Below are 27,763 nucleotides of genomic sequence, written 5' to 3'. Positions count from 1 at the left end.
TATTATAGCCAAATGTTCTAGAAATATTTGTAAGATTGTCAAGTCCTTTAACTTTCCCTGACTGTTCATGTTTGTCTGAAGATAAGTTATAAAAGACTGCCAAAGTAAATTCCACCTTCAAGATGGAAAAATTGAAAATCTTTTGAAAAACAGGTTTTCAAAGTGGTAAAAGTCGAATTGATAAATATTAGTAATTAAAATTTTGTAAGAATTTCAATTGTATACGAGAGTGAAAAGCAGAGAGATAACTTTTCAATATATGAATTGAATTGTAGACTGTCTTCATATGCAGATATCAGTTTCAATTCGATGTGTCTTGGGCTGCTAAATAGAATTTATTGCTAATATTGTTAAAAATGCAAATTAATGCTCTATATACCTGACACTGTTAATGTGCCCTCGTTCTCTGGCATAAGCAAATGCAATTAATTCTTCTTTTTCTCTTCTCAGTTGCCCCCACAAATGCTCATTTATTTCTGGTCCAAATTCAACAACAAAATGAAAGTGTAAGTCATATAGCATCAATTTTCATTAGTACGTTGACAGGCATTGGCCATTTTAGGGCCAGTTCGCTGCTTAGGGGCTACTCAAATAGCAGGAACCCTGGCAGTGGAATAAGAGCGGGATTGGGGTGCTGAGAAAGTGGGGAACAGTGTTATTATGCTGGCAATTTACTCGATTTGCTTTAATTCCACTATGGGAACATTACCTTTTTTTTTCTATTTTGATAATAATTAATAATTCAAGAACGAAACATCTATTTTTTTTTTTGAATACTTTGCGCTTGTAATAAGAAAATGTGTATCGAGATTTTTATGAGATATTCCAATTTATCTTAATTTTTTTGTTTTCTAAGATATACAAACTATATTTCCATATTGTTGAGTTTTTGTGCTATTATTACTTTACAAAAAATGATTCACATCATACAGCTTTCATATGAACAATCTGTTGAAAAGTATAATTTTTATGAAAATATTGTCTGTTTTGGAGGATATGCTGATCAGACTGACCAGACTAGGTAAGAAATGCGAATATATTTGTCTCTGCTAGTACTCGCATAAAATTGTCTCAAGTTTACACTTTTTTTAAAAAGATTGCTTTTTTGCCAAATTTCTAAGATTATATGTCAAGTTTTTTACATAGAAGTTATAAACTAGCAAGTAAAATTTAAATGTTATAAAGTCGAAATTAATTACTCAACCACATTGAAAATTTTGTATAAAAAGCCTTTTTTTCATTATAATTTTACAGAATAATTTGAATGCAGTTATATTAACAGTGAACTGAAACTTTACAATAAATATAAAAAAAATATTTTTCTTACGCAATTGCATCCCAAATTCTTTAAATTGTGAAAAAGGAAATAATGCCACAAAAATGGTAAAGTTCCCATAGTTAGTTGGGTCTTTGCAGTCAGTGAACAAAATTAATTGCATACAAATAGGCGCTAGCAAATGGTCTGGCTAAATAAATTTGGTTGACATTGTCGGACAGTTGTGCAAACGAAAAGAGAGAGAGGGAGAGAGGGAGGGAGGGAGGTAGGGTGGTAGGTAGAGAGAATGTGACAATGGCCATCAGTAGAAAGTTTTGCCACATCCGCCGCATATGGAACGCACATTTCCGACAAAGCACCAAACGTCGCCCACTTGATGCTTTGAAAACGTGCTGCGCATTTGAAGCTCTGACATGGAAGATGGTATTCTTTAGAGCTACTCGAGACAAGCTTCAACATGTTGAGTGTAGACCGGGCCAAAGTGGATTTGGAATAGACCTGACTACTGTCATTCTTTCGTTTTTGGCATCTATCCGAGCTGCTGTATGCGTGTTGATGTCATTAACGCTAGAAGCCTTGAGTTTTTCACTTTAAGAATGCCCCCGTTAAAACATTTTGGGTCGTCTGAACATATGTTTATAGGTTAGGTGAAAAACCGACCTGTTTTGACTTGCACTTTCGCTAGAAATTCCCATCTACAAACATTTGTTGAGCAATTTCTCTGGTAAATATCTGAGAAATTGTTAACAAATTAAAGCAATTGTAGTGTGTTTAAAATTTTTTTTTTATTTAATTTCATTACCTCAGAAATGTATCTATTTATGAACACCATAAGTATATCCCGCAAAATGTCTGAGAAATTGTAGCGAAAGTGAAATTCAAAGCAGGTGTTAAAAAAGGCTGATGTGTGTGTTTGCTGTTAAATATTTTCTGTCATAGAATGTCTTCAAGGATGTTTGCAATCCAGCGGAAAAACTCATTCAGTAGCAATAAAATGTTGTTGTTTTTGCTGTCCTTAAACTTTTCCTGTTTTCTTTTTGTGTTAAACTTGAAGCAACGCTGTCAAGTAAATGGAAAATGGAAAATGGAAAGCGAGCAGCGTTGGGAGAAAAGAATGGAGTCGAGTAGAATGTGGAATGTAGGATGAGGCAAGACGATTGAGGGAATGAAATTGCCTGCCATGTGGCAAAGTGGCAATGACGAGCACAAAACTGAAATCTAACCGAAAGCAAAGTGAAATACAACAACAATGTTGTTGTTGCTGTTTCTTATTTATTTCATTCCATTTCAATTTCGCGCTCATTTCATGCATATGATTTTAATTTTTGCTAAACATGTAGACGTGTGAGCTATCTGTCCCCTTGCCCCCTGACCTCTGCCCCCTTTAGATCTATGTGTGTTTGTGTGTGTGTGTAATTTAACGCACATTTGCGCCGTTTGTAATTTAATTTGGTTGTACACATGCGATAGCAAAGTGAAAACAAAATTGGCGTAAGGAAAAAAACCGGATTCCCATGGAAACGAACGCTTTTAGCTCGCTTTCTCTCTCTCTCCCTCTCTCTCTCTGTCTCTCATTGTTGTTGCATGTGGCAAGTTGGGAGGGGCCAGAGGCCACATAAAGCATGGACTCTGTGACAGCTGTCAAATGCTGCCAGCAGATGGCGCTGCAACACTATGCTAACCAAATCATAAATGACATTACAAAGTGAGATTGCTCTGACCATCAGCGGTTGCCGTGACACCAACTGTGGCAAGAACTCGCCATTTACAATTTTCGTGCAAGTGCAACAGTTGTCCGTCCATTTCCACATACAAATTTACGACTGCCTGTCAGCCTTACTTTCAGCTCGCACTGTGGCTCTGTCAGCTCAGCAGTCAAAGCGATTTTGTAAATTAAAACGGTTCAATATTCCAGTTAAGTACTCGGCAGTTATGACAGCATATGAGATCCAAATTACAAAAAAAAATAAATAAAAAAAGACGTTTACTTTAAAAGCATCGTAAAAACAACATTAATGAACATACTTGAAATTAAATTGATGTTTGCTTTAAACTTAAATGCTGTTCAGCTAGAGTGACACATTCATCATTTATTATTCTCAATTCATTTTAAAAATCATATTTTTTATTTTATAACTAAGTACGTAACTCTGTTTTTAAATGTTAAACTGATACCCTCAATCAAATTGCTTGCAATGAATCAATTAGTAGAAAAATTTAATTGAGTCATTTGTGAAAGTTGGAAATAGAAACTGCGATAGGAAACAAGCACTGATAATTTATACATTCCACTTAAAAATTGTACATAAGAACTAAAACTTAATTTATTTATATCGGGCGCTAAAGAAAATAATGTGGAAATGCAAATAAATCTTAGTTATAATTCAATTTGGAAATAGTTAAGAATTAAATTGATAACTCGATTTACTTATTTGGCGAAAATCTAGAGAAATTGAATTGAGTCATGTATGCAAAAAATAAAGTGGTAAAGAGCAAATACGAATAACTTCAAAAGATAATTCAGTTAAGGCAAGAAACAAGAATTTACGACTGTTGACAATGTGTACAAAAGTTGCGTCACTTTTTTAGTGCTCAGCTTCAACGATGTGTGAAGCTCTTGACGCCGCAACAAAAGGGCGTGGCAAGGGCAAAGGCGTGCAATTTATGCAGCTCGCCTGAAATTTACAACTATTTTTATGAAGCCAAAGCCAGCATTATGTTTACGACACAAACAATCCAAATACGTGCAGATAGACAACATAGAAAAACCACGAAACATTTTCGACTCCAAAGACGAAACATACTTACTGACTATGCGTAAGTTTTGTTAGACAGCAACGCACAAAATTGGCAACATTTGTATGTCCACTGTCAAGGAGCAATCCACAAAAATTTGTACACTGTTAGCCACGCATGCAAATGGCCCAAAGAGAGAAGGACCTTCTTTTAATGAATCCATTTGTATGGGCCAAAATGTAGAATGTGCTTTGGCCGGTTTTGTTATGTTGACAGCGTCATAAAGGCAATAAGACTGTTCCGCCGACTTCTGTTCACGCCGGACAGACAACAGCTGAATAAGCTCAAAGCCAGCTGGAAAGCTGCTGAAATAAAAAGCGAGAGAGACATCAAGAGAAATAGTTGTTCAAATCTAACTTGCTCATAAGTAATTTGCCTCATGAAAATGGCCAATTTGACTGGCCAACTGACTTAGCTTGCTGCCAGCTGCCTGCTGCCTTTCGGCTGATTGTACAGATTGTGGTGAGGGAAAAAATTGTTGGTGGTATTCAAAACATGCCCGCGGTGAGACGCGCTGTAAAAAGTTTTATAAAATTTCAACGTATTGTTGGACTGAGCTCTTTGTTTTTAAGTTTTTTGCCAAGTTTTTAAAAGTGAAGCCAGCACACATAAAGAGGCAGCGTTAAAGCCATATCAAATTTTCACTAAGTTGGCAGTCTTGTAAAACACTAACAGTCGATTGAAAATACCGGAAGAACAGCGGTAGTTATCTCCTCTAAAAAATAGCCAAGAAAGTTCTTTAAGATACTTTAAGCAATTCAGTTTCCAAAAGAATATTTATACTTGCTTTAAATGCAGTTCCAGCATAGTTCTCTTCAGTTTTTGTGTGTATGCATTTGGCCATCAATCAACTTAGATAGTCAAACAGTCACTCAGAGATATGTTTTAATGCAAAACTGTTGCACAGTGATGACAACTAGCTTATTATATAAATTGTTAAATACCTAAATCAATGCTATATCAAATCCAAAGTTCTAGAGATGGTTCCCTTTCAGTTTAAGCCTGAATTAAGTTTCGTACAATAAAATTATTTCACTTCTATTCCAATTTTTCTTAATTTTTAATAAACAAATATATAACCAACTTTTCAAAAGAATTTTTCTATAGATAATGTTTTGCTCTTATTTTTCTAATAATTCAAAATATAATAAAAACAAGTATGAAATGTGTGTTATATTTTTTTCGAACCGAACCTTTATTTGAAGAAAGGGTTCGGCTTGTGATTGAACGGTACATTATTTTATAGATCGACAAACACAAATTACCCTGGTCGTATTGGAGGGTGAGAACACACTCACAACCGGCTTATAGCTTTTATTTAAAAGATGAATTATTTTGCAAGATTTCAATGAATTAAATTTATTAAATTGAAAACATTTATATTCAATGTGTACCACTGTGCTTAAGGGAGTGCTGTTGCTATTGATGAAATTTGCACACTTTAATGCATAAGCTGCTTTAATTGTTGTTATGCAAATGAAAAGTGCGATAGAAATTTACTCACCTGGTCAAGAGCAAGAACAGCAGCACCTCTTGGCTATGTAGGTGGTCGTTGTTGTTGTTGCTGTTGCTGCTGCTGCTGCTGCTGCTGCCACTTGCTGGTCTATTAATAGCTGCGGATCAGGTAGAAGCACTGAGGCAGCTATCGATTTTCAGCATACAATATACAAATGAGAACATCCTATGCATGTGGAAGGCGAAAATAAAAATAGTCCTGAGTGCCACAAAGGATAAACGTGTTTGTGTGTGTGTGTGTGTAAAAGTGTGAGATAGGATGTGTGTGTGTGTATGTGTTCATTTTAAAATATTGACCAAAATGGATGAGTTTTGTTAGCACTTGAGACCATTTGTCAATTAGTTGAAAGGGGAAAACATTTTCATTGCATACTTTTTGAGGTCGACAGCCCATGCGCATGTGTGGGTGTGTGTGTGTGTCTGTGTGTGTGCGTGCGAGTGTGAAATTATGACATTTTTAATGACCAAATTTAATTACATTCAAATTTAATTACATTTTAGGCGCTTCTGATTAATAAATCAAATAATTAAAATTGCCGTAAACGAAAACTTCTCACTTTAAATTTTTAATATTTTATAATAAGTCCTTAAAGTACAATTCAGACGATTAAGGTGTCGCTCATTAGCTTATCCTTTTCTTCTCTTAAAGTTTAATAAAGATTGTTAAATCTACAAAAATTCTCTTGTGCTTTTGTTTGGGGGATATTTTATTTATATATCCTATGGTGCATCTGTTTGCTTTTAGCCATGGTGGGGCATTAATTTCATGCATTAAATGCGTTGACAGCTTGTTTGACACGCCCACATTGCCTTGGCCACACACGCAGGCGTGCCAGCAATGTTCATAGTCTGGCGAATTTTGGGTCAAAATTTAATACACGCAATGCCACAGACACGACCACAAAATGGTGTGACACTAAAGGCATCAACAGCAACAGCAAGGACATCCGGAAAAAAGCAACAGCAACGGCAACAGCAAAAAGGAGCCGCAAAAATGGCACATGGAAAGTGGCTTCGTTTCCCACGACCCTCTACGCCCTCCTTCGACCCACCATTCATCGTCCTTTTTTTAGTCCTTAGCATATACATACACATACGAGCACAAATTGCACACATGTCCAAAGCTAAAGACAAACAAGATGAAACTGCTGAAGAAAAAAGCTCGTAAAAATGTAAGAGCGACGATAGGAAAGAAAAGAGACAGCAATGTAGCCAGGTGAAGCGAGACTGTGAGAGGGAGAGAAAAAAATTAGTTTTTTTTTCATCAATTAAAAATAATGTTTCGTAAATTTCTGATTTAAATATTTTAACATAATTTAAAAAAAAAAATAATTCAAAACACTAATGTAGTGGAATATTTAAAGCCAAATTTTAAAATAGTTGTAGAAAATGAAATTCCAAGACAAAGTGTAAGCTTTAAGATAAAATTTTAACATACAATGATTTAAAAAGCAGTCAGAAAAAAATGCAGAAAAATTGAAAAAAAAAAAAATTAAATAAGATTGCAAAAATTAATGAAGCACATAAGTAGAGCAAACATCATATTACAACTTTCAGACTACATTCTGCAATTCGCAGTAAAAAACCTCGTTAATTATATTCCATAAAAACTCAGCTCGAAGTAAACATCGTTCTAGCTCATTTGAAATATAAGATAAACATTAATTTATAACGTTAATAAGGGATGAAAAAATAATCAGAATTTTCGGAATAAAAAAAAATAAAAAAAATAAAAAACTGCGCTTGGCAGGAAAAAGAACAAACTCAAAGCTAGTAAAGGATAATACTTATATTTAAGCTAAATTAGCCTCATGTATTATTGAAATGTTATGCAAATGTGACATCATTATTATATGGAGCACTATGCGACAAAGTGTGATTTTTCGCCTTTTTGTGCCTTGATAATAGGCACTTTAAGCTGACCGGGCGAGCGACTGATGAACAGCTGTAAATGTCGCAATCGCTGTCAAATTGCCGCGATGTCATTCGACGTGATTGATGATGATGATGTTGATGTTGATGAGAAAGAGAGAACAAATTTTATTTTTACATATTGTGCGAGAGATAGAGAGATAGAGAAAGCGAGAAAGGCAGATAGAGAGTTGGCTAAGTGACGTTAATTATCACTGTTAGACGGCCAGCTGTGTGGAGACCGATAACTTGCAGCTAGAACAATATTAACGAGTAAGTCAATGCACGTCATGAAATAATCTATATCAATAAATTGGCATTAAATGAAAATCAGTTGAGTTTGATTGATGCATTGACGCTTTAACTATGTTAGTCGAGTGATTGACGAGACTACCTCAACGTGCTTTAATGGTGTGCAGATATGAGTGATTTCAATTCAATAGCTTCCCAATTTCACAAATATTATTTAACAAAATGTATGCTTAATTTAATGAATACATACAATTTTCTTTGTTAATTTGTAAGGAATTCGTAGAGTCGTCGCAGTAATTATAAATTTAGATTTGTAGAAAACTAGACGACATAAATTGTATCTCAATTAAGCCAGTATCTAAACTTCTTCTAAAAGAAAATAAATTCGATAAGCATAACAAAGTTGTCATAAAATGAAATGAAAGTTTTCAAATTGTTCTATTTACACATGAGTACTTAATTGGCGAATTATGAGAGAAAGAGATTCAATCCACATCCAACACTGAGTTATGACGATTAGTTGCAATTGCCAGACTTCTGAAATATAAACCTACATAACCTGAGCACAACAGCTACATACATCTACGTGTATACAATTACTGGCTGGTTCAAGCAGTCGACAGACATGTCAAAGGTTGTTTTATTGGTTTAGCACACACAGGAAATAGCAAAGGAAACGACGCCAAAACAAGACGTGAAAATCAATGAAGGAAAACGGCAATGCTGATAGAACCATCTACCATCTACTGCTTTCATTCTTTCTCTCTTTCTCTCTGTGTCTGTCCAACAGATTGGCAAACTATATATGTACAGAGATAGCATGCGGGCTGTAACCTGGTTTAGATGGTTGTCAGACACGCATCTAGAATGTATATGTCTCACAATATATGTACTATAAATGATATATATGTATGTGTGTTCACACCCATAAAAAAGTAAAACTAACTGATTAAATTTGTACACTCTTTTTGCATATAAAATTGATGGAAAAACTTAAAAAATAAAAGAGCGAAAAAGGCAAGTCAAATATATACATATTAATAATTGGGTGCTTTATTAGCATACAGATATTACAATAAGACTTTCGCAACTAGTAGATACCCTGTCAGCAATCTCTAAAGCATATGATCTTCTCTAATTTTAAGACAGATACATATGTCTTTGGCTTATAAATTTTTCAAGTATTTTTAAAAGTGTTCATGCATTTTTATCAATGCATAATTTAAATAGCTCGTCATGGGACTGGGGAATTATATTGTTTTCTAACGACATGACCTATGTCATTGCCTATGTACAGTGTACACATCGTCGCGCTTACTTGTTGCTCCTTCAGTCACCTCTCTCTCTCTCTCTCTCTCTCTCTCTTTTTCATTATCTCCCTTCCTTTCGACTCTAACATCAATGGTAGACTAGTGAAGCGCTTTGTTTGTAGTGCCCCTATAACCAAGGGCATAAAGCACATAATAAAGCATGTAAGATTGCACTAGCCGGGTATACACGACTGGAAGTCGCACTAGACGTTAGATATGAAATATATAAATATATAGAAAAGACTGTTGACACGATTAAGTGATTCTCTGTGTATGCAATTTATTTGATACAGGGTATAGAATTTACCATGCTGTCATCGTTATTGTTGTTGATGACGCTTTTAAAATCGTGGTCGCTTTGGTTCAAGTATTTGCAAATAAGTAAGAAAATTTGCAAAGAATTTGCCGGTATAACAATAAGTACAACAATAACAAGAACAGCAACAGCAACGGCAACGGCAACAACCAGACACAAGTCAAACAAGGAACAACCAGCGTAATTGTATGGCTCTTGTTCCACAATACGTGTCTTTGTCAATGTGCAAGTGTGTGTATTTGTGCGTATTTGTTTGTGATATGCGTAATTATATGTACTCATGTGGTATACGTATAATAAGAAGACATTACAAAGTGCCACGCACCGTCACGTCAAGCATATCAACATCAGGGCCATATACACGTATATGTATGTTAAAGGCACCTTATACAGGGTGTTTCATTAAATGTGAATAAATACTTACACATAAGTATTAAGTATACTTATAATTTTTCTTTATAAATACTTATTTAATATTCAAATTGCATTCATCACTTAATTTCCAACTTATAGGCTATTTCCACGACCACTCACATTTGCAACATTTGCTCACATTTGAATGTGGCTCATATTTGGCTTTCCATGACCAAATGTGAAATTGTGAAGACACCTAAAGCAAATCAGCTGTTCGGATTCTGTGGTTTATATATGTACATATTTCATATTATTACAACATTTTATTATTTATTATGATAATATAATTTGCGCAAATTCAATGCCTACCGATTTTATTGATGAAAACAGCTGGTTAAGGTGATAATTGCTTTTTTTTACGAGTTTATCGATAAACATCGCGTGCTCGATAAAAAAAATACTGAAATTCGCCGGGGCGAATGGCAAAAAATCGGCTCATTCATTATGAATGAGCCAAAATAATCATTCGGATTTTGTACTGAAATGAAGTCCACATTTGGGCCAAATGATGAAAATGGCGTCGAATGAGTCAAATGTGCTGTCGTGGAAATAGGCTATTAAATAGTTTAGAAATTAAACTGTAACCTATCATTGCAATCAATTTATACACGTATATCATTTTCAATTTGTTGTTTATCAATTTTTCCTTAATTTTTTATGTTTGGCTTTGTTCCTGAACTTATTCGAAGAGCTAAAAATATTCCAGCTGATAAGCTGAATTATTAAAATGCATCAATCAATACCTTGAGCATTGATGTATCTACAGATGAGTGACCCTGTATTATTTGTGAGGGTATATCTGATTCTCATTTTTCTGTGTCTTTGTGGGAGTGTTGAAGACGAATGTCATTTCCACGCGACTTCCGCTGGCAACAACTTGGCTCCTTGTCTGCTTCTTCTTTCAGGATCCAGCTGCTACTCTTCTTTACCCCCTCTGCATACGATGATGTGTTTGTGTCCTGCATTGAGTTCATTTTGTATAGCATACTTTCAAACTGGTTTACTCGTTTCGCTCGCTTGTCATTACTTGGCAATGGCAGCAACATCGACAGCAACATCGACAGCCAGAGCAACAGTTGCTGCCATTGTGTTGGCTGTTGTCCATGTTGTTCGCGTTCGTTTGCTTTGTTATTGTTTTCCATTTTTACAACCAATTTTATGTGCTGGAATTGCTGATGGGCTTTGGGCCTTGATGGCAAATGCTACAAGTGCACATCCAGACAAACACATATTGTATGTATATGCGCATATTCTGTATATTATATATATTCAACTTGTTGCTTTTTCATTTCAAGTCGTGAACTCACGGGTACTTGGCAGGCAACTTTAACCTTTCACCCTTGTGCAACACTGTGAAGCACGGCCAAGTAATCAAGGCAACCGTTTATGTGCATTTTAAATGTTTACGTCAACAATTTCTCTTTTACCCCCCCTTAACTGTAGCTGTGATTGTAGCTGTGTATAACTGTAACTGTTACTGATATTTACAACGTTGTCCCAGCGCGTATCCAAATTCAATTTGCAAACTTGTATGCCAAAAATTGTGAAAATCAAGGAAAATGTGAATTGTAAATTGTGTATTCTCTTTTATGGTTTATATATGTACATATTTCATATTTAACCGATGCGACAGCAAATGAAATGTAGCCAAAAAAATAGTCGACATATCACATTTAAAATTTACATACAATTTAAGTTCTTATCATTCCACGGGGAACGTTCAATAACTTCTTTGTGTACCAGATTTTTGACATTTAAACACAGATGGGTATCGTTGGTTAATTGCTCATTACGTTCCTTTTTTTAAGTTGATAATTCGTAAATGATCTAAGAAATAGTTTTAATATAGCATAGACTTAATAGGAGAAATATCATTAGCTTAGCTTGAATATTAACTGAGTTCACTTGAAATTAAGTACATAAAATTTTGAATTTCAAACATCAAATCTGCAGGTCAAAACTGACGTATATTCAGTCAATAAAATAACTTTGATGCAGCAAATTGCCAGCTTATTGAATACATTTAACAGTAACTGTTAGTTCACAAAAAGCTTCTCTTAATTTTAAGTGAAATTACACAGAATTGCAAAAACCAATTTCACATATATAAAAATTTCACATCTTTCGCAATAGAACTAAGTGAAGTAATTGGTTAAACTGACTAACTAAGTGAACTAACTAACCAAATGGATGAGATTAAGTGTGCACATCAAAATTGAAATACAATTAAATTAGAAAATATTCAAAGTGCACTACAAATTGGCCACGTTACAAAAGTACTGTATGCACAGGGAAAAATTTTATTTAATAGGTGAGTGTGTCTGTGCTTTGGGTATTTATAAATAATAATCAATTAAGTAGTTTATATATTTAAATTGTCTCTTTCTTCGATTTGTCCTCTGCCAATCGGCTGGAATCATGTTTACATGCGGGGTTCATCTTCTGATCCATTCATCCATTCCTGTTGCCAGATTTACACCCACATACCGCAAGCTTCAAGCAGCATGCCACATGCCACATGCCATGTGTGTTTACATTTCCAGTTGCCCATTAATTGCTGCGTATCTGTTGTCGTCTTCGTTTCTGATTGATTCATGCTGTTTTCATTGTTTTCTTAGCTCTTCTTTCCCTCCATCAATTTTCTTCTTCTTTTCTTTTCTTGTCTCTTATTGTTGTTTTTGCTTGAAGCTAAACGACGACCCAAACTGACACTCGTATTGCCTTCAATTTGGTCTAAGAGCAGTCACAAGATAAATAAAAACAATTAAAAGTTCGCTTAAAAAGTATGCTCGACTTACAAATATCCTTTAGAATAGTTTTTGTGTGATACAAAAGAATATGAATATAAATACAAATTAAAAATAAAGCTAAGTATAGCCGGTTTTCAAATAAACTGTCTGTATTTCGCCAGTTTAGCCCTTTTAATTCATTTAATAGACTCAGCTTGTAAGAAATTTCCAGCTTTGGGCACTTGATGTGACCTTAAGTTGTGCATTTAATGCCACCTTCACAATTTTATTTACCTGCCTCTGTACCTCAATATCCACTCTGCAAGTGCCTTGCTCTGTTCCCGTCTCTGTCTCTGTCTCAGTCTCTGACTAAATACCTTAATGCTCCCTGGGGCGCCGCTCAATGGAGAAGCATTTAAAGTGCCATTGTGAGCCGCATAAGAGAGCAAAGTGCAGCTCAGAAACAGAGGCTATAAGACTGAGGCTGTGAATGAGACTCGTACTAAAGTATAAGTGCTTCTCTTTATGTTTGTTATCAACATAATAGGCTTATCCACCACTAAAAGTGTCTAATTCAATTATGTCATGTCGCAACTCTAAACTTTTAATTCTCAACTCTTAACACCTAACAGTCAAAACCAATAATTTAAAAAAGGTTTGTCACTTTGAATTTAGTTTCAGCTGAAAATGCTTTGATGTCAGCTCTCAAAGTATATATTAACCAGGAAATATATAAAAACTATGTCGCTAAAGTAAATTGAAATTATGATTCTTGAAATTATAAATTGAAGATTTAAGATTGTTTGTATGTGTTTTATGCAGAGTATATTTATTTCTTTAATTAATAGTCTCAGTTAACCAAATTAATGAGGTTTTATTTTCTGACTTTGCGATATAGCTGCTTGCACACATAAGTAGTATAAGGAAAACAACTGAAGGCGAGAGAAATCAACTTGGCTCGCAGCATAGCTCGTATTACCTGGCACGTTATCACGCATACGCAGTGTTGTACCAAGTACACATAGTGAACTGGTTCAATGTACTCATGTGTAGTCGACGTTGTTGCAGCAAACCTCTCAAATTATTTGCCATCAAATTCTATTGATTTATTAATGCCGCTCATCATTCGACAGTTGCTATAAAGTTGCCGACGTTGTCCTTAGTCGACATATCGCAACATTTCATATCCAATTGAGCTGAGTTGCGAACTCCCGCATCGTACACATCAATTTTCAAAATGTCTCAATAAAAATCAATATCAAATATATTTTGTACTTTATGGCTTTATTAAAGGCAATGTCGTTTTGTCGTGGTGAAAAACCAAAAAAATTTAATAAATGAAAATTGTCGACTTGACATCGTCGCAATATCATTTGCAACGCATTTTAGCACAAATTTAGTCCAAGTAATCATACATGTTATTTAGGAGTACAATTTTATTATTTTTGGAAACATCTGCGTTCCAACAATATTAGAAAAATAAGTCAAATTACGAGTATAATATTTGTATCAATATTAAAGTCAATTATTTGAAACTTTGCATTAAGTAAATTGCAAAGCTTTTTTTTTTTTTTGGATCATCTCATATTACGTTTAGCTACTCATGAACTAATCCAAATACTTTTTGATCAAAACAATAAACAAGATTTTATTATTTATTTATCACACCTAAATTATCTTAAAAATGAGCTTTATTTAAATGTTATAAAAATTGAATTAAAATATGATTTAACATAAAAAAACAAACGGAACTTTTGTTTATAAAAAACAAACATGCTTAAATTCAATTTAATTTAATACTCTTCATTGAGATCGATGGCCGTGTCATGGAAATTTCATAGTTTTTGTTTTGCCTTTAAGTTGTTAAGCTTTTCACAATTTGTAGAGCTTAGACCGCAGACACACACACACACACAAGCACACTCCAGCACTTATTCGTACATATTTAGAAGTGTCATTTAACAATGTGAGTTTTTGTTGGTTTTTGCAATGTGTTGAAAAGTTCTTAAAATAGTTGTGCATACTTTCAGGTTGTCAGACAGCTCATTTAGCTTGCACGTCTGAAAGTATACTTCATAATTTTAATAATTCATTAGGTAAAACAATTTTTGGCTTTTCCACCTAAATTGACTTTGAGTGGCAAGTGAAGCTGACTGGCTCTTGCTCTTGCTCTTGTTGTTCTTGTCTCGACTCTTCCCTCTCCACTCTACACTCTACACTCTTTCCTCTCACTTGTCTGTTGCCTGTTGTCTATGGCAAGTTGTTGAACCCATTCACTTTAGTTGTTGCCGTTGCCGTTGCAATTGTTGTTTGTTGTTTTTGGACTTTTGGTTTTTTGGTCTGTTTTTTGTTTTTAATTTTTTATTTTACTTTTACACGTCGCTTGGCGTATCTATGGAAACTCTGACATTGTGTTCTTGTTGTTTGGCTGCCAAAAAGTTTTTGACTTTTACGAGTACATGCAAAATTTAGACTGCGGCTGGTCTTTTGACTTTAGCACCATCAACTTGGACTCGAATTGATTTTGAAACTTGAATAATGCATGCAATTGAAACACAACACATCTGCCAACACATTTTATTATTGTTTAAATATTTAAAAATTTATTTTCCAATTTTATTAACTTCACTTCACCGCCTTAAAGTTTATTTATTTATTAATTAACTAAAAGCAACTGCTTTAATCCATTTATTGCCTGAGTCAAAGTAATCCTGCTGCTAAAGTCTTCTGAATAAGTCGATTTTGTAGTTGTTATACAAGTGTATGAGTAGCAACATCAGCCAGGTGAATCCCCTGAAGCATTCACTTGCAATTCCCACATTTCTTGGCCGCGACTGAGCTGTCTATGATACCAAGTCGAGCTCGTCCAATCTGATGAAAGCATTGCAATGGGATGTTAGCCTGATCCATATGTGGGTCACTTAATGCAGCTGCTGTTGGGTTTTGTGTCAATATGCACTCTGAGAGTACATATGTCAGACGTACGTAGTCGTCTGTGTGTCTAACCCACATTCATCTCGTCAGCGAATTCTTTTGTAGCATACTTTTGAGCATCGCTCGAATTTTTTAACACTCAAAGCGACTATTATTGTAATACTCGTACAGCTGTGATTGAGTGCTCCACCGGCCAACCGGAGGCAATCAAAGGGAAGCCTTTTTTTTTGGTGCGGCTTAAACGAGTGCAAATAGTGAGTCAGCATGTTAGCAATGAATACAAGAGTAGACTCTATCAGAATCAGGGAATCAAACCGAAACAAATATAGGTTACGGGCTCTAACTATTTCGGTTAAAGGTTCTATTTCAGTTTTTGACAAAAACTTTTTGTCTATCGGTTCCGATATCGGTATTTTAAGATGTCGCTTTATAATAAATATGACATCGAAATTAACAGACCTAGGTCAAACAAATTTTTTTGAACGAATTTCAAAATATTTGAATTAAAAGTGAAAAGTTGAGATTTAAAATTTTGAATTTTCGAAATTTCAAAGGGGGGACCATTAGCATGGAAATGAATATCTAGTAGAATTTAATTAAAAATATTTTTTTTAAGAATTTGATAAAATTTAAATGCAGAATGAATTAAAATGCCAATTAATTATTAAAATGACATTCCGCTTGAAAATCGGTTCAGTTTTGATCAAGTTATGACAGTTTGAAGTTGGTCAGACTGCGGACTTAGCACTTTACAAGTCTACATTTTTAGTCAATTTCACATGATTTTTTACAATAAAATAAAAGGTCTCAGAATCAAGTTTAAAGTGTTGTTTTATACTAATTACGATATAAGAAGTTGATTAAAAGTAAAAACTTGAGATTTAAAATTTTGAATTTTCGAAATTTCAAAGGGGGGACTCTTACCATCGAAATCGAATCTTAGTCGAAAATAATAAAAATTTTTAACTGAACAAAATTTGAATGCAGAATGAATTTAGGGGCCAAATCATGACCAAGATGACATTCCGTTTGAAAATCGGATCAGATTTGATCAAGTTATGACAATTGGAAGTTGGACAACTCTTTGACCTAGCAACTTTACCACAACCGTACCGGTACAAACGTTTCGGTATTCGGCTCTTGACAGAGAATTTTCACTTTTACATGAATTAAAAGCACAAATTATTTTAAATTGATTATTATTAACAGCAACACGAAGGGTGCCGACGGCAACTAGCACTATATACTATACAGGAAGACTAGACCTTTACATCGTAATTTTTAATTTAGCATAAGATGAAAACTGAAATATGCTTTATTTTTATTAAGTCAACTCAATCCAAATAAATTTATGATCATTTAACGTAAGAGTTAAATAAAATCTTGCAATTCTATATATTAAATAATTTTATCGGCTTGACAGACAAAGAAAAATAAAAACGATAAAATAGTTTTTATGAATTGAATTAAAGTTTGAACCAAATTTTGGAGGTTTGCAGCATAATTATTAATTTGATAATTAATTGAATTTGTATTTGTTTTCTGTTTCATTGCAGGCCACAATTGAGACTGATGCCAGAGCTGTAAATTGTTGCTGTAGCTTAAGGCTGCATTCATGATGCGATTGGCGAAATTGACGCAAAGTTTTTCGCTTAAAAAAGCTGCGCAGAAATGCACGGATCAGACGCACACAAAGGTGTAGAAAGGAAGGGCAATGAACTCATAGACAGACTCAATTTATTTTGTTAATATTTGTTCTTTTTTTATTGATTGTTAATGTGGTTAATTATTGCATAATAATTTTGTTGTTGTTTTCTTGGTCATGCAGCGTCACGGCAGCAGCAGCAGCAACGGTGCGGGGCAGAGTCTCGGAAGCGGTGGTAACGTTAACGGCCTGGCGGCCATAGCTGCCACAGCGGCAGCAGCAACGAGGAACAGCAGCAGCAGTGGCAATACCAACACTAGCAACAGCGGCAGCGGCAGTGGCAGCAACAGCAACAGCAACAACACTGGCAGTAAGCGCAAATCAAAGCCAAGAACAAAGTGCTTCGGTGGCACAGTGTTTCGCTGTTGCCTACCTTGTCGCGGGGGCGGCTCCGCAGCCCCCGCCACAAGTCCGCCCCAAACACCCGCGCAGACACCGGACGAACTGAAGCCCAAGACGCAGACATCACACGCCGAATTGCAGGCACAAAGTGAGCAACAGCAGCAACAAGAGCTGCAACAGCAACAGTTGGATACTGACACAGTCAACTGTGGCACGGGAGAGAAGAAGCATTCGTTAGCGGATACGATTGGTACATCGGTGACGACACCCATATCTCTGAAGACGCTCATCAACGACGTTGACGAGGACTTGGAGCAGCAACTGAGCGCCGCCGATATTGCAGCCGCCAGTTTGGCCAGCGGTTTGGTAGCCCGACGCGCCGAGCCCGAAACACTCAGTGACGCGAGTGTCTCACCCACCGTGGTGGTATTGCAGCTGTCCAGCACAGTGACAGCCAGCACAGCGCCAAGTCTGACGCTGCCAGAAGCAACTAGCTTAACGACAACAACAGCAACAGCAGCAACAGCACGAGCAACAGCAGCAGCAACACTGCTATCCACAACAATCAGCAGCGCTTCCCCAACGTCGCCGTCGCCCAGTGGCGTCTATAACGCCAATCAGCAGGTAACAGTTAGTGGAAGCAGCGGCAGCAGCAGCAGCAGCAGCAGCAGCAGCAGCAGCAGCGGCGGCGGCGTCGGCGTCGGAGCAACTTCAACAACGGCCACGGCCGCAGCCACAGCGGGAGCTGGAGCTGGAGCTGGAGCTGGTGCAACGCAACGCTGTAGTTGTCAGCCGCAGACATCGCCATTGCCTCACATCAAAGAGGAGGAGGAATCTGAGCAACAGCAACAATTGCATCAGGCGAACAATCGCCAGCAGGCAAATAACAGTCCAATCAAGGGGCTTGAGGAACCACTGCCACCGATAACAATAGCCGCTGCTGGCTATTGTGGCAGCTGTGAGAGTGTCCATCACTCATCGGGCACATCGTCATCGGCAACAGCCGGCGCAGGCGGCGGCGGCAGCGTCAGCGGCAGCGGCGTTGCAGCGCAGCTAGAATACGTTGGCGCATCGACTCCATCGCCGCGCATTAAACTAAAGTTTCGCAAGCCACATAAATCCTGTTGGTCTCGCATTGTCCTCGCACCGATTGGCAGCAGCGGAGGTGGCTCATCATCGGCCACGGTTATTGGCAGCAATTCGAACGAGACTTTGGCATCCAGCGGCAGCACCGGCAACACCAATACCAACAATAGCAGCAGCATCAGTGTCGCTGCCCATCACCGTTTGGCATCCTCATCCGCATCTGCTCTCGCCTCGCATCCCAGCAATTCACAGCTGCTGCCCACCACCAAAATGCAGGCCGAACAGGGATCCATTGGGGATCTCCAAAAGTATCACAGTCGCTATCTCAAGAATCGACGACACACCTTGGCCAATGTCCGGTAAGTGATCAAGTCACCCATAGACCTTTCTTATTGTGAATCCATTCCATTCATTGCCTTCCTTATTTCGCATACAACAGGAATTAAAAGTGTATTTTATAAATTTATTTTATAAAGAGTCTAGTAAGTTTGTCAAATGCAAAATACAGATAAAAGCGTGACATAAAGTATATACATTTTTGATCAGCAACAACATCTAATAGCCTATTTCCACGACAGCACATTTGGCTCATTCGACGCCATTTTCATCATTTGGCCCAAATGTGGACTTCATTTCAGTACAAAATCCGAATGATTATTTTGGCTCATTCATAATGAATGAGCCGATTTTTTGCCATTCGCCCCGGTGAATTTCAGTATTTTTTTAATCGAACACGCGATGTTTATCGATAAGCTCGTGAAAAAAAGCAATTATCACATTAACCAACTGTTTTCATCAATAAAAACGGTAGGCATTAAATTTGCGCCAATTATGTTATCATAATAAATAATAAAATGTTGTTATTGTCTGCTTTTTATTATAATTTGTGCACAGAAGCCGAACAGCTGATTTGCTTTAGGTGTCTTAACAGCTTCACATTTGGTCGTGGAAAGCCAAATATGAGGCACATTCAAATGTGAGCAAATGTGGCAAATGTGAGTGGTCGTGGAAATAGCCTATAAATCTTGCTTTACAAACATCGGGCAAACGCAGAAAATATTTTATCTAAAAAGGCTGAAAATTGCTCAAAATTTATTACCTACGAGTTTTTAGTGTACAAATTTGTTTAAATTTTCTTCAATTTGTGCACAGTGTTATAGGAAAATTGCGTATTTTTCAGTTAATATATACTTAACAATTTATGACCTCAAACAAAATATTTTTTGGTAATAAATCGAAATTTCTTAAAATTTTAGTCATATTATTTCATTGAGTTTATACAAATTAAACATTACAGTTTGATATCTCGAGCTTCATTCGCTAGATTCGGCAGGGGAGTATGAGAAGTTGTAAACCTAGTTAATTTAAATTAATGCCTTAGGACAATTTCTGTATATTGCAGATAAGTCAATAAATAAAAATTAAAAATATTTGGAAACAATTTTTAAAAGCTGCAAATAAATGAGTAAATAAATATGACTTCTCCAGTCATGCAATACTTTTTAGATAAATATGTATGCAGATGTTGGTCGTTAACATTGTATTGACTTTGTTGGCCTGAAAAATGACTTTGAAAGAAGCTCAACAAAAAATGTGAAAAATATTATATATTTTGATAGAAGCTCAACAAAAAATGTGAAAAATATTATATATTAAAAGGAGCAGACAGAGAGAGAGAGATGAGAAACGATAACAACAACCAATTTAAAAATAAATAAACAGCAAATAAACGCATAGCAAATAAACCTCACAATATTATTCTTCTATTTGCCAATATTTGTACAAATGTCCCGGACGCTTAAGGCCAAGCTCGTTTACTGAATCTGGCTACCGACCAAATAGCGTATGCGCAATTTACGAGTATGTATCGTAAGCTGACAACAAGTGTCTAGAAAACTTACCTACTAAAGTTAGAAACCAGTCATTCGGAGAGGAGGGAACTGCAGAAACCAAGCAGCCAATTAGCGACTTTGCAATGAAATCAATTTGTAGTTAGTCGACTTAATCAAATCAGAAAAGTTAAGTGACAAAACTTTGCCAGGTCACAGACCAATGCTAAAAGCAGAAGACAACCACCAGACGGTTAGGTGGTTGGGTGGTTGCGTGGTTTGGTGGTAAATCCACCCATCGACTAGATGCATTTCATGCCAAGCAACCAACAATGTGGGTAGCACAAAAGCGACATAATTTATTGCTTAAACCTTATGCATAATTGAATATTTCCAACTATGCTACCAATAAAATCGTTAAATGAACTGAATAGAGCTCTCAATGACACTGGCAAATCGAATGAAATAATAATGCGACTACGTACATAAAGTTATCACAGAAGTTTGTTGATTTTCCAATTGTTCGAGTATCGTTCACATCGATTTTGTTTGAATTATTTATGTATTTTGCTTAATTATTTATGCCATTTTATTTTCTCTAATTTTATTTACACAGTTCGAATATTTTTTTTTTATTCTTTATATAATTTGCATTTTGTATAGGTTTTTCCATTTATTTTAAGTCACACTTTTAGTCGGATTTTGAACAGTGTGTTTAATTACAAAGCAATGATTAGTTGCTTCTTTGTCAGTGAATTGCAGATGACAGCTAAGCCTGCAAGTTACTGTAGTAGGCAAAAGGACACCCTGTATTTATCTGGAAATATCTGAAAATTACTCAAATTTAACGATTTAAAAGGGTCCGAGCTGATTCCTGTGGTGTTTGATCGAATGCTACTAGCTTTCACTTTCTGTTTCTTAGTTTTTGTTAAAAGTAGTTTTCTTTTACAAAATGATATGCACAGCTTAATTGCTTATAAAGAACATACTACAATTAGTTTATTTAAATAATTGGAAGCGATTGTATTCCTTAACTAATAACAAATATGAGAGTTTTATAAAAAAATGTTGCCTTCCTCTCATCTAAAATTGTAGTAAAAATTCATGTTATTTTAAAATAACTAAAATACAATGAGAAAGTTGGAATCTTCCTTTTTCTACCTGTAAAACTCTGTCAGTATCTCAGTCAACCTTCGATAATAATTATTGAAATATTTTTAACTTCAATCAAAAAGGTTTATTGTACAAATCTTCCATAAAATATGAAGAAAAGTTGCAAAAAATTAATTACATATATTCATAGATAGGCAAGGTTTTAATGTCATTCATCCATCCATTTAGCCGCGTTGTCTATTTCTTAAGTTACGTGCGTTGTTTGCGGCTGTTCGACGTTTGTTGGCGTTGTTGTTGCGTCTGTTGTTGTTGCTGTTGTTGGATTTTTTGTTGTTTAGCCTGTTTTTGTTGTTAATTCCGTTCTGTTTCTTGATGTTGTTTTTCTTGTTGACGGGTCTGCCACCGTTATTTTTGCGAGTGGGTCTGCGGGTGGTTCTACGCACAATTGTTGGTGCATTGGTGGAGCTAACATCCGCATCTGTAACATCGGAGTCTGTGTCCTCGTTAGAAGCGATATCAGTTTCACTTTTTTCTCCACCATCACCGCCATTGTTAGTCTCCTCACCTGATTCGCTTTGGTCGCTCTGGTCGCTCTGGTCGCTCGGGTCGCTTTCGTCGTAATCTTCCTCGTATTCCTCATCGCTTTGGGCCATCGTCGAAGCGGCCAAGAGGCAGAGACAGGCCAGGAGTAAGAATCGTGAGCTGAACTTCATTATTGTAACTCTCTCAAATGTCAATGCTAATTTGATATTATTGCAGAAGCTGACAGCCAGTTATATATGGTACTTAGCAAAAGCAAACATCAATTCTTCTATGCTATTTTGTTTATTCAACCTGTTTTGTATTCAAATGTGTCGCATTGAACAATAGACAACGAAACAAACTCTGTACACATTTTTTTTCGATCGTAAAAATAAGTAATTACCAAAAATAATGATAAAAAAGAATGAGAAAACAAATTGTCACTAACAGCTGTTGCAAATTAATGCAAAAACGGAAAGTTCTCAAAATTTAAATAAATTACTAATATTGTTTACATTATTTATGCCACAGATATTTATGGATTTACGTATTTCAATTAATTTCATTAGACTTTTGTGATCCTTATATATTTTTGCTATTTGCAGAGCGAAACTAAACCCGAATTAACCGATAAGTAACCAATTTATGTATAACGGTTAGGTTCAGTTATATTAAGCATTCAACTCTTTTAAATTGATTTTGATTAGAAATTATAAAGTCGCTTTTTGCTTTTTTTTAACATTTTCAAAACTAATTTATTGTTTTTGTGAACCGAAATCATATAGGTATTTAGATACCGAAAGAGACCGGTTACCGTTACGAAACCCAAAATATTTATTTTATTTAAATTAGTTTTTAAAGTTATCGATTAATGGTCTCCACATATTAATAAACCATCAAAACTCTCGATATATGCAAAAAGAAGATTAATTTAAAACAATCTTTGAGACGAAAGATATAATAAACCAACTTATGGATTGTGAGGTAGCTTAGAAAAAGATACTGAGTAACATATCTCTAAATCGAGCAAAAACATAGTGAGCATACTTTTGTGTTTTCGCATTGAATTTACGCAAAACTTAAAGTCGATATTCCGATGTTTTTATTCGCCATAAAAGCATTTTACCGTTTGGGTTATATTTTATATTAGGATACATTTTTAACGCTTTTATTACACAATATCAATAATGTTATCCACTAAATGAAAACTTCTGCCACTGCATAAAATCTTTGGCTCTAGATTTGATTTGGTCGAGTTCCTATAAGCAAATATTTTGTCAATCGATTTTGAAGTAGTTATATTTTGTATTTCTTCAGCCTGCGATGCGAAAGGATACGAAAATTATATTTTGCCTTTTCCAAACCATACAATTCTTGTATCTTATTTAGGAAAGGGAGCGGAAAAGAGTTTTATTTTGAAGGTTACGCAACATGACAGCTATTGCCGTGTCCCATATGTGCCACAAAGATTTCTATCAATTTTCACGCCCAATTGAATCTGTCACCCTAAACCATATGCACTCTGAATAATGCGTGGACAATTTGATTTACATAATTTCCATTGATGGCAATCAACTGTTGCGCCAGTCCACACAAGACCCCATCATCATACTCTCCCCCTTCCCCCCTCGCCCTTCACATTCAGCACCTCTCCGTTGCCTTCAAGCCAAAACCCTTTCACACATTTCAGCTTAGCTGCTCTGTCGGTTTGCTTGCTGCTACAGTTTCTTCCTTTTCCTTCTTCAGCCAGTGTCTTCTTTCCGTTCTCTCTTCTCTCTCTCTCTCTGTCTTCAGTTTGATTCGGCATTCCGCGGCCTCTCAGACCATTTGGCTTCCTCAACAAAAATTCACGCTTGAGTGACGCTTCGTTATTACTAGTCATTGAACTTCAGCAAATGTGGGTGTATGTCGCAATTGGGCGTGCTAACTGTGTATGTGTGTGTGTGTGTGTGTGTGTGTTGCCGGACAAGTCGCGGCTTAATCCGTTGCGAGCGAAAAGAGAAATTTTCCTCTTATTTATAGCTGCACCTTCTACGGGGCTTTTGCCAGCCCAAAAATAACTTGCATTAAATCAATAAAAACGCAAATGGCTTCAATTACTGGCAGAAAACTCGGGAAAACTGGGAAAACTCTGTATAAATATCGATGCTGCAATAAATTCATAATGAGCGAAAATAAAAACAAAAGCAACAATTGTGCCAACTTTAACGAATATATATACTATACATATGCTATATATATGATATAATGCATATATTATTATCAGCAAGAATACGTCTGCTCTGTGTGACAGGCTATGCGATTGATTAAAGCATATGCTTTTAACAAAAAATATGAAAAATTCAGTAATTTTCACTCAAAAATCCTAGTGAATGCTGAAAGCAGATAGAAGAAACATCTTAATAAGACATACGTCAATATTATATTTTATATATATATTTATAGCACAATACAAAATAAATTGCATATATTCTTGATTGAAGTAAACAGGAAATGACTTCTAAGCATATTTTACACGGATATCAAGTTTGTTTATTGAATTTTTACCGCCAACTAGAAGGTGTATTTTAAAAGAATAGCTTTCAATTTCTGCACACATGATATGTTTCCTACAACCGATATGCTTTGCAACTATCTCTATGGGTTTGAATGTGTTTCTGTATGTGAGTAAAAAGTTCAAAAAAGTTCGTGTAACGGTACTTAAGTGCCAGGGTACCAGGTAATCCACAGTCGGACGTACTCAACTGAATGGTTCTGAATCCTGAGAAACAGCTTATATTTGGGATCAAATATTTTGTTTAATAGCTTCGTTGGTTAGTTTTTTTTGTAAATATTCTAAAACTTTAGAAATAGAAAAAAGCATAGACTATGCATTATTTTGTTAATTTTGTAAGAATTTACTGGTTTATTAAGCTTCAGACCTTCAAAAAAAATTGCAAAATTGCATATAAACTATTGGTTTAAGAACAAATACTTGTAAGCTTTGAACAGTAAAAGTTTTGATAAAAGTGTATTTTGTAGACAAGCATCTTTACTGAAAGCATAATTCCAGTTCATTTAAATGCGTACTACATAAGTAAGCTTTAGAATTAGTAGAATTGACTCCAACCTCGTTAAGCTTAAAGCATAACGAAAGCTTTTTGAATACTTACTAAGCTTTCCTGACCCATTTAAATGGCCAATATCCATGTATTAAACCAAGTAGAAAGCTTAAAGTTTCGAAAACTTTCACCACAGTGCAAAAGCTTTCTGCATTGGTTGCTATTTAGCTACATGTATCTGGACTAAAGTGCGGATGAGCTATTTTACAACCATATATGGCAATTGCAGTGATTCGTTTTGACTTAGCTCTCATACACAGTTTAAGCTGGGTCCGGCCAGTTGGCCGGATTGCTTCCGGCTCACAATGTACTGCAACTGACACATTGACTTATTTTACATTTAACAACATTCAAACGATTGAACATCTCAAAGGCCTATCAATAAAAATATATTTCAAATACATTTGCATATCAATTTTTGAGAACGGTTAATATTTGCACATGACCGAACAGATGATTTTTATAAAATATATATTTATTTTAAAGCTACTAGTAACTAAGTGGGCGGACACAAGCTGTTAGTCTGTTCTTGTCAGTTTTGTTGAGTCTTTGTTAGTTGCGAGTCATTTATACATTTATTTTTTACAGCGAAGCTTGCAGCGTTTTCTCCTATCAACAACAACTTTTTTTGTCAACTGACGTTACAAAATACGTGCAGGAAATTGCATTTTTTTTTAACGACCAAAATGCTGTCAAAAGGTCACAGAGACAATAATACTATACTAACAAATGCTCTTATATTATTTTAATAATTGTCAGATTGCGTCTGTCCTCCTACACACACAAGCGAGTAGAACAGGATTGCCTCATTTTGCAGAATTTTATCCACGATTTAATTACATATCATACAGAATGGAAGCTTTAAGTATTGTGTTTTAAAATGTACAGCAAATATGTAATCTTGTTAACTTTCATGCAAAGAATACAAAACAAATTGGGTGCATTTTTATCATGCACTTATTTAAAAATTCGGCGCAATATAATCGAAATATTTCTTTCATTTCTATTTTGCGGTATTTTATAGTTTATTTCAATTCCACATAAATTTGTGAAACGTAAAAGTACGGTTAGTTGAATGGAATTAAAAACGGTGGCCTTTTTGACTATACATTTATTCTCTAGAATTTTTTAATTAAAAATAAATTTTATAAACTTTCTTTGTCGCTGGAAAGAACACAAAAGAGTTTGTTATATGCGATTGTAATGTACATGCATATTATCTGTTTAACTTGCAAATAGAATTTTTTTTATATTAATTTAATGCTAAGATCAGGAATGAAGTCTATAAAGTAGAAGCAGTTTTACTGTCAACATTTCTAAACACTTTAAATTGTAATTATAACATCATATTGATTCGTCCTTCACAAGCTATTTCCTTTGTAAACTTGTTAATACTTATGACTAATTAAATATTTTTCTTTCTCTTTTTTTGTTCACTTACAGGTAAGTTTAATTCTTCATTAACTCAAAACTTTGTTTGGTAAGTGATGTAAGTGGGTGGAAGGATTGCAGCTTTCGTATAAAACGACGGACATCGTTGTCAGGTTTCAACTTGTAATTACAGTGCGCCCAGTAAATATTGTGACTTGCACATGTTTACCGCCAAAGGAGGCGCAACTAATTATTATTTCAAAGGGCAAAATGGAGCATAAAATAATTTTAATGGCCTGAGTCTGACTAGACTCTGTTGCAACTTAATAGTTTGACGTAGCTCATTATGACTTCATTAGGAGAAGGTATCCACAATCTTTTGGCGAGCATTTTGTGAGTTGAGTAGGGTTGCTGACAACACGTTCAATCACTTTGATTGACGTCTTTGCTGCTGCAATTATGAGTCTATCAATAACGATGAAAGGTTTTGCTGATGTTGCATGCAACAAAGGGTGTACAGCTTTGCCATTATCCAAAGAGACAGCCACAAAGTTTACATCAACGTTAACTGCAGTGCTGAAAATCACCTACAACTGCAATAAAAAGACTCATTTAACTTTTAAATGGGGCCATAAACTCAACCATGAACCAAATGAAATGGTTTACCGCCAAGTAAACGAATCACAGATAATAAGGGAATATTATAATTATAGTAATGGAAAGGGCTTCTAATATAACAAATGCTGTGGGTATATTTGTAAAGAACTTTTCTTAAAATATATATGTTTACTAAAATTTAATTAGTAACTTATTGAACTAAACCAATAAATAAAAAATCGAAGCAGAATCATTTGTCTAAATTAATAAATGTCGTTCTGAAATTCAATTCCTTTCCTTTTCATAATACAGTATATAAAACGAACACAAACTGATGAAATTAAATGAATTAAAAGTTATACTTTTAACCTTTGAGTGTAAATGCCACGATATTTAAGATACACGTATATTATCATAATTATTTAAATAGCTTTTAAATTATTTTAACCACAATTGCGCATCATTATTCGTACTCAATCATCTGTTGTTTCATTTAAGGCCTGATTTACGCTGTCTTGTCGAATCCTTGTAAGATTTCTTGTTGAGTTTTCAAGGGTTTCCAAGTTGTCGAACCAAGTCCATTTGAATTCGAAGCGAGTCCAAGGTTAACTGACTTTTGCAACACAATGGAAAGCTCACAAGTG

The 27,763-nt window shown here is 35.3% G+C and overlaps 2 protein-coding genes across 2 annotated transcripts in view; one reads left to right on the top strand and one right to left on the bottom strand.

Moving 5' to 3' along the window:
* The window catches only part of LOC117786792 (cAMP-specific 3',5'-cyclic phosphodiesterase-like), a 74,620-nt gene extending 47,746 nt beyond the window's left edge, over positions 1-26,874 (top strand). The window contains exons 4-6 of the mRNA XM_034625188.1: positions 17,282-18,458; positions 18,549-18,945; positions 26,595-26,874. Of these exons, the coding sequence (XP_034481079.1) occupies positions 17,282-18,458; positions 18,549-18,945; positions 26,595-26,598 (1,578 nt within the window). The 3' untranslated portion in view covers positions 26,599-26,874. The remainder of the gene's footprint in view (positions 1-17,281; positions 18,459-18,548; positions 18,946-26,594) is intronic.
* LOC117793360 (GATA zinc finger domain-containing protein 21) lies at positions 21,630-22,254 on the bottom strand. Its single transcript, XM_034633670.1, has 2 exons — positions 22,094-22,254; positions 21,630-22,021 (listed from the first exon to the last, which is right to left on the bottom strand). Exons 1-2 carry the CDS (start codon positions 22,239-22,241, stop codon positions 21,753-21,755), a joined length of 417 nt encoding a protein of 138 aa, XP_034489561.1. The 5' UTR covers positions 22,242-22,254; the 3' UTR covers positions 21,630-21,752.
* Positions 26,875-27,763: the final 889 nt, after the last annotated feature.

The sequence above is a fragment of the Drosophila innubila genome, chromosome X (assembly GCF_004354385.1).
Source record: "Drosophila innubila isolate TH190305 chromosome X, UK_Dinn_1.0, whole genome shotgun sequence".
Taxonomy (NCBI): Eukaryota; Metazoa; Arthropoda; class Insecta; order Diptera; family Drosophilidae; genus Drosophila; species Drosophila innubila.
Note: the sequence above shows the minus strand (reverse complement) of the source record. Positions and strands in the feature narration are given on the sequence as shown.